The sequence below is a fragment of the Schistocerca cancellata genome, chromosome 11 (assembly GCF_023864275.1).
Source record: "Schistocerca cancellata isolate TAMUIC-IGC-003103 chromosome 11, iqSchCanc2.1, whole genome shotgun sequence".
NCBI classification, from domain to species: Eukaryota; Metazoa; Arthropoda; class Insecta; order Orthoptera; family Acrididae; genus Schistocerca; species Schistocerca cancellata.
Genome location: NC_064636.1, coordinates 18347458 through 18363691, shown reverse-complemented (window position 1 = coordinate 18363691; position 16234 = coordinate 18347458). Strand labels below are relative to the sequence as shown.

The window sequence follows — 16234 nt, the reverse complement described above, 5'->3', positions numbered from 1 at the left end:
GTTTGTTGCTGGTCATTCCCACATAGAATGCGTCACAGTGTAGGCAGGTCAGTTGGTAAATCACGTGGGTGCTTTCACACGTGGCTCTGCCTTTGATCGTGTACACCTTCCGGGTTACAGGACTGGAGTAGGTGGTGGTGGGAGGGTGCAGGGGACAGGTTTTACACCAGGGGCGGTTACAAGGGTAGGAGTCAGAGGATAGGGAAGGTGGTTTGGGGATTTCATAGGGACGAACTGAGAGGTTACGAAGGTTAGGTGGACAGTGGAAAGACACTCTTGGTGGAGTGGGGAGGGTTTCGTGAAGGATGGATCTCATTTCAGGGCAGGATTTGAGGAAGTCGTATCCCTGCTGGAGAGCCACATTCAGAGTCTGATCCACTCCCGGAAAGTATCCTGTCACAAGTGGGGCACTTTTGTGGTTCTTCTGTGGGAGGTTCTGGGTTTGAGAGGATGAGGAAGTGGCTCTGCTTATTTGCTTCTGTACCAGGTCGGGAGGGTAGTTGCGGGATGCGAAAGCTGTTGTCAGGTTGTTGGTGTAATGGTTCAGGGAGTCCGGACTGGAGCAGATTCGTTTGCCACAAAGAGACTGGGTCTCTCCCATCTACTCCCTGTGGCTAAACATGCCTCGGTGCATGGCCAGCACATCTTGGCACAGTGTTACACCGTCCGGGTTATCTGGATACTTCCCACTAACACCAACCTGTCAGAACTCCGGAGATAGGAACTTGCCCTTCAGCATATCCTCTCTTCTCGTTATCCGCCAGGCCTCAATCTGCGCTAATTTCTAATTTCGATTTGCCGCCGCTCATATCTCACCTGTCTTTCAACGTCTTTGCCTCTGTACTTCCACCTCGACTGACATCTCTGCCGAAACTCTTTGCCTTTACAAATGTCTGCTTGTGTCTGTGTATGTGCGGATGGATGTGTGTGTGTGTGTGTGTGTGTGTGTGTGTGTGTGTGTGTGTGTGTGTGTGTGTGTGTGTGTGCGAGTGCGAGTGTATACCCGTCCTTTTTCCCCCTAAGGTAAGTCTTTCCGCTCCCGGGATTGGAATGACTCCTTACCCTCTCCCTTTAAAACCCACATCCTTTCGTCTTTCCCTCTCCTTCCCTCTTTCCTGACGAAGCAACCGTTGGTTGCGAAAGCTTGAATTTTGTGTGTATGTTTGTGTTTGTTTGTGTGTCTATCGACCTGCCAGCACTTTTGTTTGGTAAGTCTCATCATCTTTGTTTTTAGATATATTTTTCCCACATGGAATGTTTCCCTCTATTATATTCATATCATAAATTATTTAACAGTTACATTGCAGACCCATACACATTCCCTGATACACTTACACATGGAATAACTTATCTGAAACCTAAAGATCAAGCAGACACAGCAAACCCAGCTAAATATCGCCCCATAACATGCCTACCAACAATATACAAAATATTAACTTCAGTCATTACACAGAAATTAATGACACATACAACACAGAACAAAATTATAAATGAAGAACAAAAATGCTGCTGCAAAGGAGCACGAGGATGTAAAGAGCAACTGATAATAGATACAGAGGTGACATATCAAGCTAAATCTAAACAAAGGTCGCTACACTACGCATACATTGATTACCAAAAAGCTTTTGGTAGTGTACCCCACTCATGGTTACTACAGATATTGGAAATGTACAAAGTAGATCCTAAATTGATACAGTTCCTAAACATAGTAATGAAAAATGGGAAAACCACACTTAATATCCAAACAAATTCAAATGTCATCACATCACAGCCAATACAGATTAAGCGTGGAATATACCAAGGAGACTCATTAAGTCCTTTCTGGTTCTGCCTTGCTCTGAACCCCCTATCCAACATGCTAAATAATACAAATTATGGATACAATATTACTGGAACATACCAACACAAAATCTCACATTTGCTAAACATGGATGATCTAAAACTACTGGCAGCAACAAATCAACAACTCAACCAATTACTAAAGATAACAGAAGTATTCAGCAATGATATAAATATGGCTTTTGGGACAGACAGATGTAAGAAAAATAGCATAGTCAAGGGAAAACACACTAAACAAGAAGATTACATATTGGATAACCACAGTGACTGCATAGAAGCGATGGAAAAAACAGATGCCTATAAATATCTAGGATACAGGCAAAAAATAGGAATAGATAATACAAATATTAAAGAAGAACTAAAAGAAAAATATAGACACAGACTAACAAAAATACTGAAAACAGAATTGACAGCAAGAAACAAGACAATAGCTATAAATACTTATGCTATACCAATATTGACCTACTCATTTGGAGTAGTGAAATGGAGTAACACAGACCTAGAAGCACTCAATACACTTACACGATCACAATGCCACAAATGTAGAATACATCACATACATTCAGCAACAGAAAGATTCACATTAAGCAGAAAGGAAGGAGGAAGGGGATTTATCGACATAAAAAACCTACATTATGGACAGGTAGACAATTTAAGAAAATTCTTTATAGAACGAGCAAAAACTAGCAAAATACACAAAGCAATCACTCGTATAAATACATTGGCTACACGATTGCAATTTCATAACCACTTCTACAACCCTTTAGGTCACATAACATCAACAGATACGAAGAAAGTAAATTGGAAAAAGAAAACACTACATGGAAAGCACCCGTATCATCTAACACAGCCACACATCGATCGAGACGCATCCGACACACGGCTAAGAAAAGGCAATATATACAGTGAGACGGAAGGATTCATGATTGCAATACAGGATCAAACAATAAACACAAGATATTACAGCAACCATATTATTAAAGATCCCAATACCACAACAGATAAATGCAGACTTTGCAAACAACAAATAGAAACAGTAGACCACATCACAAGCGGATGTACAATACTAGCAAATACAGAATACCCCAGAAGACATGACAATGTAGCAAAAATAATACATCAACAACTTGCCATACAACATAAACTAATAAAACAACATGTTCCCACATACAAGTATGCGCCACAAAATGTACTGGACGATGATGAATACAAATTATACTGGAACAGAACCATTACAACAAATAAAACAACACCACATAACAAACCTGACATCATACTCACCAATAAAAAGAAGAAATTAATGCAAATAATCGAAATATCCATACCCAATACAACAGATATACAGAAGAAAGCAGGAGAAAAAATTGAAAAATACATCCATCTGGCTGAGGAAGTCAAGGAGATGTGGCATCAGGATGAAGTTGACATTATACCAATTATACTATCAATTACAGGAGTCATACCACACAATATCCACCAGTACATCAACGCAATATAGCTACATCCAAACGTATATATACAACTAGAGAAATCTGTAATTATTGATACATGTTCAATTCCCCAAAAGTTCCTAAATGCAATGTAAAATATACCGTACAGTTAAAAGGAAGTCACGCTTGATCAAGGTCCGCGTCAGTTTCCATTTTTAACCAGACATAACGTCTGAGAAAGGAAAGAAATAATAATAAAAACACGACATTAAACTGACTAAAATCCACAAAAATCAGTCTTTATTAAGAGATTAGAGACACATTTTTGTACATACATACCTGTGTTCTTAAAATTACGTTATGAACCACCTAGCAAAAGTCACATAGGACTGTCACTGTAGTTAAATTTTGTTTAGAATATCTGGTAATTGTCTTTCGACACAAACAATTTTTTTTTCTAGAATGAGATTTTCACTCTGCAGTGGAGCGTACGCTGATATGAAACTTCCTGGCAGATTAAAACTGTGTGCCGGACCGAGACTCGAACTCGGGACCTTTGCCTTTCGCGGGAGAGCTTCTGTAAAGTTTGGAAGGTAGGAGACGAGTTACTGGCGGAAGTAAAGCTGTGTGGACAGGGCGTGAGTCGTGCTTGGGTAGCTCAGTTGGTAGAGCACTTTCCCGCGAAAGACAAATGTCCCGAGTTTGAGTCTCGGTCCGGCACACAGTTTTAATCTGCCAGGAAGTTTCAATTTTTTTCTCTTTGTTGCTGCTACACCACCAATCCATCATAAGTGTAGTAAACTTACGGGATCAAACTCTGTTTGTTTTTTGAAGCATTTAAATGCCGTTTCCTGGGTTTCAAATGCTTCAGCATGAAATAGTCCTGCATCATTATGTGCACCTACGTTTCCTCCTGTTTTATAGTCTTGCATTTCCTGGTGTTTGTTTGCATGCAATATGTTTTCAACGATTTAGTCACCAAACACGGTATGAATATTTTGATCATTATGGTTAAAAGACAGCCACTCTTTCATGTCATCAGCATCACATTCCTGCCATATTTGTGTGTTTGCCATTAGCTCATTTGTATCCTCCAAAAAAGGATCAACCATATCGGTTGTTGAATTTTTTTGCTCATGTTTTAGTACCTTGTTCCAAACTTTATTCACAGTCTTCCTTTCTGTCAAATCCCACATGTCTGCAGCCATATAGCAGCACTTCTTGAAATTCATGTGCTTGGAAAATGACAAAAACATTTGCTATCTTCAGCAGCAGATAACAATCTACGTAAAAGTTGATTTTCTATAAGGTCATTTTAATGTTTCAATAACACTGTGGTGTGTTGGTTGTAGAAAGGATATTATGTTAGGAGACAAAAATTTTACTTTGAAATTCCATATCCTCTCTTAACAGCTTAGCCAAAGGATGGAGTGGCATATTATGCAGTAAAAGTAGAACTGTCCCTCTTTTACCAATTTCGTTTTGAAATCTTTTTACCTCAGGGATGAATATGTTGTCATACCAGCAAATGAATATTTTGCTTTCCATTTCATGCACTTTTTTAGTTTTCATAAATTAAAGGAAACTTCATATTTTTGAAGCATCTGGGGTTTTTGGATTTTCCGAAGAGGAGCAAAGACGTTTTGTAGGTTCTAGTAGCTTTTGCACAAATTAACTTTGTTACTCACTCTTTACTAGTTATCATACCCTGGAGCTGAACTCTCTCACCAATGAAGCTAAATATTTTGAAAGTAATTATTTTTCATTTAATTTAGTTTCAGTAGAGTTGTAAAAAAAGTCCAAGTCAGTCATTTTTGTCCAATTATTTTTTAAAACCGCCTTTAAAATAATTCACTGCATCTGCATCAGCTGAAATTTTTTCATCTTCTATTTCTAATTCGCAGATTCTGTGACTAGATTTAAATTTGTACAATTGCCTGTTACTTGCCACAAACAATTCATTGCCATCAAGTTTTTTATTTAACTGTAATGCGTTGTCACAGAGCAAAGGACCAGATATCGGTTGCACAGTTGACTGTTTTTTGTAAAAACCAGTTCAAAGCTTCTTCTAAAAGTGCATTTTTCTGTTTCTTCATCACATTTTGATGTTTACTACCATCTTCCCTATCAAGTTTGCAGGTGTACTTCAAAATTGAATCAGTATACTTCTTAATGTCGCCTACTTAAACTGAACTCATTGCCAAACTTACCATGTCATCCTTTATTTTAATGAATCAATACTGTTCATTTTATGTTTAAGTGATAACACCACTCTCTCACACATTGACATTTTTAAGTGAACCACAGACACAGTGCGGTGCAAAAGTGTTGCAATTGGAACAGTCTAACTCGAATAACAATGAAACACGTGCCGTTTTGTGTGAACAGTAATGAAACACACAAAGCAGAACTCATGGGCGGGTAGCACCACCGTGACACGTCTGTACACACACGGACTCGACTACAGACGTCTGCTCGTAGGTGACGATCCCCATGATTCGGATTGTATAACTGAGGTTCGGATAATCGAGTCTGCACTGTATGTTGTAAAATAATTTGTTTTAGGGTAAAAGGATTTAAGTTAACTGGATGTAGATATACTGATATTTTTCTCGTAAATGCGAACTGCGGCAGAGATCCGTCAGTTATTTCGTTATTGCAGTGGCTCCATCCATCTCGACCGTCCGCCGCCAGCTCGGTCGAACTCGGCGTACACCTCGGAGCTGGCCAAGCAGGTGCACCGGCTCATCACGAAGCCGTCCCCGGCACGGCTGGTGCTGCTCCGGGCGACCGAGCGCGCCACCGGCGTGCCCGACGCGCAGCCGTACTACACCTGCTTCTACTGCGAGTGCCGGTGAGTGGGCGGGCGGCTGGTCGGCTCGTGCGTTCTGTGGGACGCTGTTGTGTGCATCTGGAAGTAGTCGAACCTACAGAGTGAACCCGAGCTCCACTGGATGTCGTTCGGGGATGTTTTCTGAGTGTTTTGCTACAAGGGACCCGCAGTCGCTGGTAATTCGTTACTGAGTACATTCACTTAGTTTGATTTCTTACCTCCATTTATCTCTGTACCGGACCTGCTCGTGTGGTATTGGGTCCCAACTCTTTGACCTAACACCCATCTTTGCAATCCCAGAATTTCTCGTGCCCCATATTCGTTTATTAATTTTTTTGCTTCTTTCAAAAAAAATTTACAAGAATCCCCAATCCACACCTTAGGTAACAGGGGGTTATCAAAAGGAGAGTAACACAATACCTAGTTTTTTTGAAGGACTCGGTAGCCAAAATAGAAATGTCTTCACGTTTTATTTAAATACCCAGTGATATCCTTTTCACTTGAACGACACTCGCACATCTCACTATTTTTTATGATGAAAGTCACAAGAAAAATTCAGACTGTCAGTGAGACGGTTGACATCGTTTTTCTTTAAGTTTCTGCTGAGTATTTGGTTTCAGACTAGCAGGAGCACGTCTGAGGTAACTCTCCACATTCCACATTCAAGTGACTGTGATGTTTCGTTTTATGATGGCTGGTGTTGGAAATTTGAGCCGTATCAGGGCTTTTAAGGCTTTCTTTTGCCACTTCCTCAGGAAGGAAACTGGCCCAAAATTCTTCCAGTGCCACTTTTTGAAACTGTTCATTAGTGCGCAAGTCACATTTTTATTCAGTTTCATCCTCTTTTTTTTTTCTGTATTTGATCAGGAGGTGTGTACATATCCATTGTGAAGAGTGATCTTTCTAATTTTCACTTCCAGTCTTCTGAAGACAAATGAGGGAAATAAAGTTGAACTCTTCCAGGAGGTGTTACATACAGCTGCTCACTGTCGATAACTCTCCACTTGCTGACAGTGACTGTAGTGTATCTGGAAGTACACCGAGCTGAAGGAATGCAAACAGCTACTAATGGGAGCTTCCGTGTGACACTTCCGTAGTTGTATCTTTTCCGAGAAGAGCTTTACGACATCATTGGCATCCGGTATTGTGATGTTTCTACCTTGTAGTTTAAAATTTAGATTATTCAGTATCTCGAAGAGGTGTGAAAGGTATTCTAGGGAAAATATAAAGCTGCCATCAGTGAAGGAGTTGACTCAAAAGAAATAGTTCAACTGCTGATTTCAATTCGTACAGCCTGCTGAACATATTGCCCTTCGAAAGGCACTGAACTTGAATATGAAAAATTAAAGACTGGTGTTCAGCATTGAAATCATTACATAGGACTTGGAAAAAATGAGGATTCACAGCAGTTCTCTCAATTTTATACACTTATAGTCATGTCTACATCTACATCTACGTGGTTACTGCGCAATTCGCACTTAAGTGCCTGGCAGAGAGGGTTCATCAAACCGTTTTCATACTACTTCTCTATCATTCCACTCTCGAATGGTGTGTGGGAAAAAGGAACACCTAAATCTTTCCATTTGAGCTCTGATTTCTCTTATTTTATTATGATGATCAGTTCTCCCTATGTAGGTGAGTGAAAACGAAATATTTTCGCATTCGGAAGAGAAAGTTAGTGACTGAAATTTCATAAATAGATCTCGCCGCAAAGAAAACCACCTTTGTTTCAGTGACTTCCACCCCAACTTGCATATCATATTGGTGATACTCTCACCGCTGTTGCACGGTAACACAAAATGGGCTGCCCTTCTTTTCACTTTTTCGATGTCCTCTGTCAATCCTACCTGGTAAGGATCCCATACCGTGCAACAATATTCCAGCAGAGGATGGACAAGTGTAATGTAGTCTGTCTCTTTAGTGAGTTTGTCGCATCTTCTATGTGTTGTGTCTTTGTTTCGCCTTCCCCACAATATTAACTGTGGTCTTTCCAATTTGAGTTGCTCATAATTGTAATTCCTAGATATTTAGTCGAATTAACAGCCCTTAGATTTGTGCGATTTATTTTATACCCATCTCTTTTTCTTTTTCTTTTTTTTTTCTTCCCCTTTATCAGGTTTCAGGAGCTTGGGTTTTTCTGTGAATCATACAGTGGGAGGCAATAAATTTAGACTTTTTCTTTTTTTCTTTCTTTTTTGAAGCAAATGAGCTGTCTTTCTTTGAACATTTTTGATGTCCTGTATCAGTCTTACCTGATGCAGATTCCACACCACACAGCAGTGCTCCAGAAGAGGTAAGTGTCCTGCCAATAAATCACAGTCTTCGATTTGCATTCCGCACAACATTATGTGTGTGATCGTTAAATTTTAAGTTATTCATGACTGTAATCCCTAAATATTTAGTTGAGTTTACAGCCTTAGGGATTCTGTGATTTATCGTGTAACTGAAATTTAGGGGATTTGTTTTGGTTCTCATCTGGATGACTTCATGCTTTACATGATTTAGAGCCAGTTGTCACTTTCTGCACTGTACAGATATTTTGCAATTTGTTTTGATAATATCATGGCTTTACATGATGGTAAATGACAGCACCATCTGCAAACAATCGAAGAGGGCTGCTCATTTTATCTCCTAAATCATTTACATAGATCAAGAACAACAGAGTGCCTATAGAACTTCCTTGGGGAATGTCAGATATTACTTCTGCTTTACTCGGTAACTTTCCGTCAATATTACAAACTGTGATCATTCTGACAGATGCTGTGGACGTGTATGAGTGCACTGTTTTGGTTTTCCTTCAGCACTACAGATGTCTGTGTCCTCAGTTGCCGATCTCTCACTGTTATGGGCGAGTTACTTTCATATCTCAACGAATAAAGAAGTTTAGAGTATGTATCGTACAACATATGTGCCTCATTGCGTGCTACCATTTACAAAAAGCTCATTTCATTTATGAACTATGACCACACGATTTGTGATGCCCGAGGATGTGAAAGAGCATGTTACGCACGACCGTCCTTTGGATATAAATCCTGATTCCTGATAACTTGAGCACAAAATGAGAGATCATTCTGCTCTCAGTTTTAAGTAAAATTTTGATATCTTATCTACATTTCATGCAATGCGATGCAATATATGACATAAAATTGACCATATGCAAAACTTACGTGATGCGTTTTTTACCTATGTAAAATCTTTAAAATTTTGTGCAGTATTTTACTTGATATTGATGCAACTTAGTAACTGTTGTGTATAATGAAGAGAAATGCCGTTCTTTATTGAGCAAAGATATCAGACTGTAAGACGTATGGAACTTAATAACTGTGGTGTATAATGAAGAGAAATTCAGTTCTTTATTGAGCAACATTATCAGACTGTAAGATGTGCAGAAATCAAATTTTTTTCACCTAATAGTTTTTGAAAAATGGGATAATGTATTTCATATTGGCCGGAATGCTATCTCTCTGCACAGGCATCAGCATTTGGTGAGCAGTACAGCCGTAACTTTCAGCACGGAATGTCTGTAGGAGCAGAAGGATTAAGAGGGAAATTTCGTACAATGCCTCAGTAACTTCATCATATCCTTGCTGGAAGATATCGATAAAATCCAGTTTCATGTGTCTTACAGAATTTCTTTTTCCAACAAAAAACTCTTTTGGTTGATTTTTCAATGAAAAGTGAGCTGCTGTTAGATAATGTTCCAGAAGCACAGCCCACAATGATTCGTTACTGAGGATAATATGACAGACAACACCTTGTGGCAGTTAGACATTATACAATCATCTTTTAGCACACATTTTCACTCAGTGTACAAAACCAATAAAAGTACTATTTACTTCTACAGAGCACAATATGAGTTAAGAATGCAGAGTGCAGGTTGAAGAATGCACTGTCAGCAATAACTTGGAAACAAAACTGATGCTGCCAACTCTACAAAAAAATGCGCCTGCTAACTGTAATAAGAATATTAAATCTTTGAATTATCTGGCTGCTTCACCATTTAACCCCCCCACTTTCCCCACGTTGGGAACCACTGTTATATAGTGCGACACACAATACGTTAGTCTCTGAGACATACAGATGCAACTTGAACCCACGATGGAGTGATGACCCTGGCTGGTGTACTGGCCTTCCTGAGTGTGGTTTAGGCAAATGCTTGGCTACTCCCCAGTTTCTGCATCACACACCGAACAGAATGAATGGGACCCCCAGATGGGTGACACACGTGACTTCGCGCCTTTAACTCCTTCGCTCTCTGCATTCCGTGCTGACGGCAGCTTTTGTTACGACTGTACTGGTCGCCGAATGCTCGTGCCAGTGCCCAGAAATGACGTCACGGCCGATATGAAATATTTACTCTCCGAGGATACGAAATATTTACCTTCCGAGTTTTTGAAAACTGTTAGGAGCACAAATTTGATTTTTGCGCGTCTTACAGTCTGATATCTTCACTCGATAAAGAACTGAATTTCTTTTCGTTATCTGTCCTACTTACTGCACTGCATCGTATTAAGTAAAATGAGCTCATACATTTCAGTGAATAAAATGTAGATAAGATATCAAAATTTTATTTAAAATTGAGGGCAGAACAGTATTTCATTTAATTTTGGAGTTCTCGTGTTTTATATTTGACAGAAGGTCGCGCACGACGCACCTTTCATGTCACTGCGCATCACGTATCGTAACAATTGCCATATCTCGTAAATGATTCGTGATAGTCAAATGAAGTTTTTTGATAATTGTAGAATGCTGTGAGGCACGTATGTTACCTTCGCACTGTAGGGAAACCGAGCGGCACTCGTATACCCGTCGACACTGCCCAGGTAACGGCATAGCGGGACGTGTTTGTGGACTCGCAGCAGCAAAAGTGTTAAATAACAGAGGACTGCAGTGATAGGGAGTCCGTCCGGCAGCAGAGTTATATAAGTCTGTTCTGCCTCGAGTACAGCAGATCCTGTGCTAGATGGGATTGATCCTGAGAAGAATAAGAGGATTTATCTTCATACTTTTATTCTGCTGAACATATCTGCCCAACAGTGCAGATGTTGACTGTTCGTGCTGTGTGTCCTGTTTGTATACAGATTTGTTCCAGTCACTCACAGTACTTGCTGTTAACAATAGTAATATCCACTTTACTCTTCACTCGAAAGCTTTCTGCTCTGTACAGTCCCACATTTGTTTTGCTAGCGGCACTGTAAGTTAATGCCGATACAGAGCAGTGTGTAGAAGTTTACCGGTTGACAATTGGTAGATTACAGCTCTTCTGGGGTTTCACCGAACACAACAGAAGAACAGCACGAAGGCAGTATACCGAGCTGTTCCCCGTAGCAGCTTTTGCATCTTTTTTGTTATGGTTTTAGGGCGCAAAACTGCTACGGTCATTAGCGGGCTTTTGCACCTGTCTGAGGATTGTTGCATAGCTCTGTGTTTTCTGTTGTTCATTTTGGTGCTGGAACAAAGTTAGCAGGCTTGAGAAACCAGTAAATCACACTTACATTATTATTACGTAATGAGTTACTGAAGGGAGTGGGTCCCTTACACCGAAATATCTGTGAATGACCTCCGTAATTTTGTCAGTGGAGTCCGAGTTGACCTGTCTAAACTGTTTGCTCTTTTCTCAGGGAGGGGAGAAGAAGAGGTCGGGGAGGGTTGTGAAGTAGGTGCAGGTCGTTCAGACCCCACGTCGATACGGACTCCCTGTTGTGAGGATGAAAGGAGATGAAGGTGAAGGATTTCTCTTTTTCAACATTCCCAGATATATGCTTCTTTCTATAAGGAACAGTTCCAGATGCTCTGTACTGTTTTTTCCTGCTTTACAGTTGACAGTTCTTAAAATTTTCCCCTTCCAGCCTTTTGTTTCCTTGCAGTTTTACTGTTTTCTTAATTTATTTTTCCTTTTGCTGCCTTACACAGTGGGTTTAAATTGTTTCAGAAAACTAAAAATTGTAATAAAAATTACAATGGACCGTATCAAGAGGGAATTAACCACGGGAAGTGTTTAATGCGCTGTTACATCGAAACTCCATCTTTTCCTTCCGTTTCACAGATTTGTTATCCAGTATGGCGTCTTCTGGTTTTGCTTATTTAAGTCGTGGCACAGAACGTAGTATCACTGTGTTGTCACACAACTGTGTGGCAGAATTTAGTTTGTAGAGTGTATGTATAAATACTAAAACGCTTGAACCACGATGGAATAAGAGAAATATTGAGGTTATGTAATAAAATATATGACAGTGGTGAATGGCCCGAGGACTTTTTGACAACAGTAATGATTCCATTACCGAAAAAACAAGGAACCAAGAAATGCAGCGAGCACAGGACTATCAGCCTCATTTCACATGCAGCCAAAGTGATGTTAAGAATAATTAATAAAAGACTTGAAAAAGTAATAGAGGAGAATCTCGGCGAGGAGCAGTTTGGCTTTAGACGGAATACGGGCACCAGAGATGCAATAGGGCTCCTACGAATCTTGGGAGAAAGGTTTATTGAAAAAGGAAGAGACCTATATATGTGCTTCATCGATCTAGAAAAGGCATTTGACAGTGTGGTTTGGGACAAGCTGGTGACTATAATGAGGAAAAAGAGAGTGGACTGGAAAACCAGAAGACTTATAAACTCATTATAACTTAATCAAAAAGTTTCAGTTAAAGTGAGAGGAGAAGGTACAAACTGGATCAGACTAGGAAAAGGAGTAAGACAAGGATGCTGTTTATCACCTACTCTTTTCAACCTCTATTTGGAAAATATGATTGACCAATGCTCATTAGATGACAAAGGAGTAGAAATTGGAGGAAGAAGAGTAGGGTGTTTGAGATTTGCTGATGACATGGTCCTTCTAGCCACAGGGGAAAAAGAATTACAGGATTTGATGGACACCATTGCAACTAACGGAAAAAAATATGGAATGAAAATTAACACAAATAAAACAAAAGTATTGGCACTAGGAGGAAATAAGGAAATAAAAATTATGCTGAATGGAGAAATACTGGAACAGGTGCAAACTTTTAAGCATCTTGGAAGCAGGATAGACACCGACTGGAAGTGCACCACAGAAATTAAAACAAGGATAGCAATGGCAAAAGAGGCGTTTATAAGAAGAGGAGAATTTTCTGCAGCGGTCTGGACAGAGAACTCAGAAAGAGACTCATAAAATGTCTGGTATGGAGTGTTCTTCTATATGGTGCTGAAACGTGGACTTTGAGGAACAAAGACAGAGAAAGGCTGGAGGCTTTTGAGATCTGGACATGGCGGAAGATGGAAAGAATAAGTTGGATGGACAGAGTAAAAAATGAAGAGGTACTGAGAAGAGTGGGAGAGAAAAGACAGTTACTAGATGTAATAAAGAGAAGAAAAAGAAATTGTATTGGGTATATATTAAGAAAGAATGACGGACTGATAAAAAGTTTTAGAAGGTTATGTAGAAGGGAAAAGGAAGCGAGGAAGGAAGAGATTCCAGATACTGGATGACATGATGGATGGTACAACATACAGCAGCCTTAAGAAGGAAGCAATGGATTGCAGAAAATGGAGAGGCAAAGGACCTGCCAATATAGCAGGTAACTGATGATGATGATGTAGTATGACAGCTTCTTATATAAATCATATTTGTTGTCTTCTTCAATTGGTAAGCAATTTAATCAACTTGCAACCAAACCTAGACCACTGTCTGTCTGATAGATCAGTCTGTCACAAAAAAAATTGTTCCACAAAATGTAATTTACTACATATAAGTATTGTTGGTGTTCTCTTTTACTGCCAGAAACTGGTAGGTATGCACTAGTGTAAAAGGCAATGAGACAGGTTTGTTGCATATCCCTGAGTTATTTGATATGTACAAGTAGTAAAGCAAACTGAGGAGGAATTTGAAAAGGAAATTAAAATTCAGAGAAGAGAAATGAAAACATTGAGCATTGTCAATGAGATCATAATTCGGACAGAGACAGCAAAGGATCTAGATCAGTTGTATCGAATGGATAGTGTATTAATAGAGGTAATGAATCAAACATTGAAAGAAATAATACAAGTTATGATGTGTCAAAAATTAGGTCAGGTGATCCTCAGGGAACTAAATTAGGAAATAGTAGAAGATGAATTTTGCTCTTGGGGCAGCAAAATTGCTGATGGTGGAAATAAGATGGATATAAAATACATACTTGCAATAGCAAGAAAATAAGTTTCTGAAAAGGATAAATTTATTAACATCAAAAATAAAACTATGTTATAGGATTCTTGCATGACGCACAAATTAATGTTTCCCTTATACTCCTATAACTAAATAAACTGATTATATTTTCAAGATTGAAAATACACTTTAACAGTGATAAGTACGCAAGGAAAGGCCAAAAAACTAGGAAAATGCATAAATATCATCAAAGTTAGGTCAGTAGACGAAAGAACAACGTAGAGGGTGTCCCAGCAGGAATGGTCAGTATTCGGCGCATGATGGGAACGATCATTTGAAGCAAAAGACTTCATACGGACATATGCCCTACTCCTAATGGTTTCAGGGGTAGACTGCATTTAATGTGTGATGTTATTTTCTGTATTATTCAATAAATTCTTAGGTTTACACGTGTACACCATTTAGCAAACATTACAACATGCCTTTTACAGACTATAGACAGGAAAATGGGTATTTTTAACACGTTCACCTCTAAGCATTATTGTATACGTCACATTACAGTTGCTGGACAGTTCACAATAAAAGTTTGAATATTCGACCATCAACTTCAGTGTATTTACGCACTGTTGTGTTTTGTTGCTTGTCTGCACGTTCCCTAATGAGGGCAGCAGCGGCTGTGATGTGACCGCTGCAGTTCATCTCGCATACTCACCATTTGTTGTATACCTCAGACTTCATCCGACCCCGTAAACAAAAATCTAATGGTGTGAGGTCTGGCAGTCTTTGTGGCCACATAATTGTGCTGTCACGACCATTCCGATGATTAGGATAAGTGCACTTGAGACATTCCCCTCACAGGTCTGGTTAAATGTGGAGAGGCCCTGTCATGCTGCAAGTACAGGGTGACACAGAGTAACGGGAATGTTTGAAGTGAGTAGTGGCAGCCACGGACAGGTGGCAGCACTGCAGGTTCATGGCAGTTAAAGAGTAAACAGTCCGCCACTTCAGGAATGGTGGATCAGTGGAAGGGACGACTGCGTGTGTCAGCCACAAAAATGTTTTACAAAAACAATGATAGTTTGGTAGCAGCGCAGAGGGAGTTTCGACGTTTTTATAATTTAGGACGTCACGATGCTGTTCCGTCGAAACACCCGATAAAATGTCAGATTAATAACTTTGAAGAGACTGGACGCGCCCTCGAGAAGAAACCAACAGGACAACCGAGAAGTGTGTGTTCTCCAGCGAACATTCGTGTTGTACGTGAGTCTGTCTTACGGAGCCCACGGCGTTCAGTTCGTAAGCGAGCAGCAGCGGTTGGAATGTCCTGGGAGAGTGTTCGCAGAATTCTTCATCTCAATTTAAAATTTCATCCGTACAAGCTACATATGGTGCAACAATTAAAGGACAACGATTACCGGTTACGATTAGGATTCTGTCAACAAATGATAACAAAAATAAACAATGACGATGAATTTGTAAACAAGTTGTGGATGTCAGATGAGGCACATTTTCATCTTACGCATTATGTGAATAAACAGAACTAACCTTGCTGGGCAAACACAAATCCTAATGACGTTCATCAGCGCCCTTTACACACCAGTAAAGTGACAGTATGGCATGTGGTGTTTCATCACATGGGATCGTCAAACAGTATTTTTTCGTAAATGAAGACGGAAACACAATAACTGTTAATACCGATCGTTATTTGCAGATGTTACGAACGTTTGTTACACCTGCATCGAACAACTTTCCAAAAATTCAAGAAGCCCGGTTTCAACAGGACGGAGCGACATCACACACTGCATGGCAATCAATGGCATATGTGCGGAAATTGTTTGGCAACATTGTTACCTCGTGATTTGGTAACATTCCCTGACCCCCTAGATCACCATATGTATCTGTCTGATTTTTTTCTTGTGGGGCTACCTCAAGAGCAGAGTCTACACGACTCGACCGAGGACCCTGGATGAGCTAAAACAGAGAATTCTGGATGCAAATCACAGTATCCCA

At 39.8% G+C, this 16234-nt stretch overlaps 1 protein-coding gene across 1 annotated transcript in view; it reads left to right on the top strand.

Moving 5' to 3' along the window:
- Window positions 1–5887: 5887 nt before the first annotated feature.
- LOC126108833 (uncharacterized) overlaps window positions 5888–16234 on the top strand; it is a 255944-nt gene continuing 245597 nt past the window's right edge. The window contains exon 1 of the mRNA XM_049914197.1: window positions 5888–6123. Coding sequence (XP_049770154.1) covers window positions 5888–6123 — 236 coding nt within the window. The remainder of the gene's footprint in view (window positions 6124–16234) is intronic.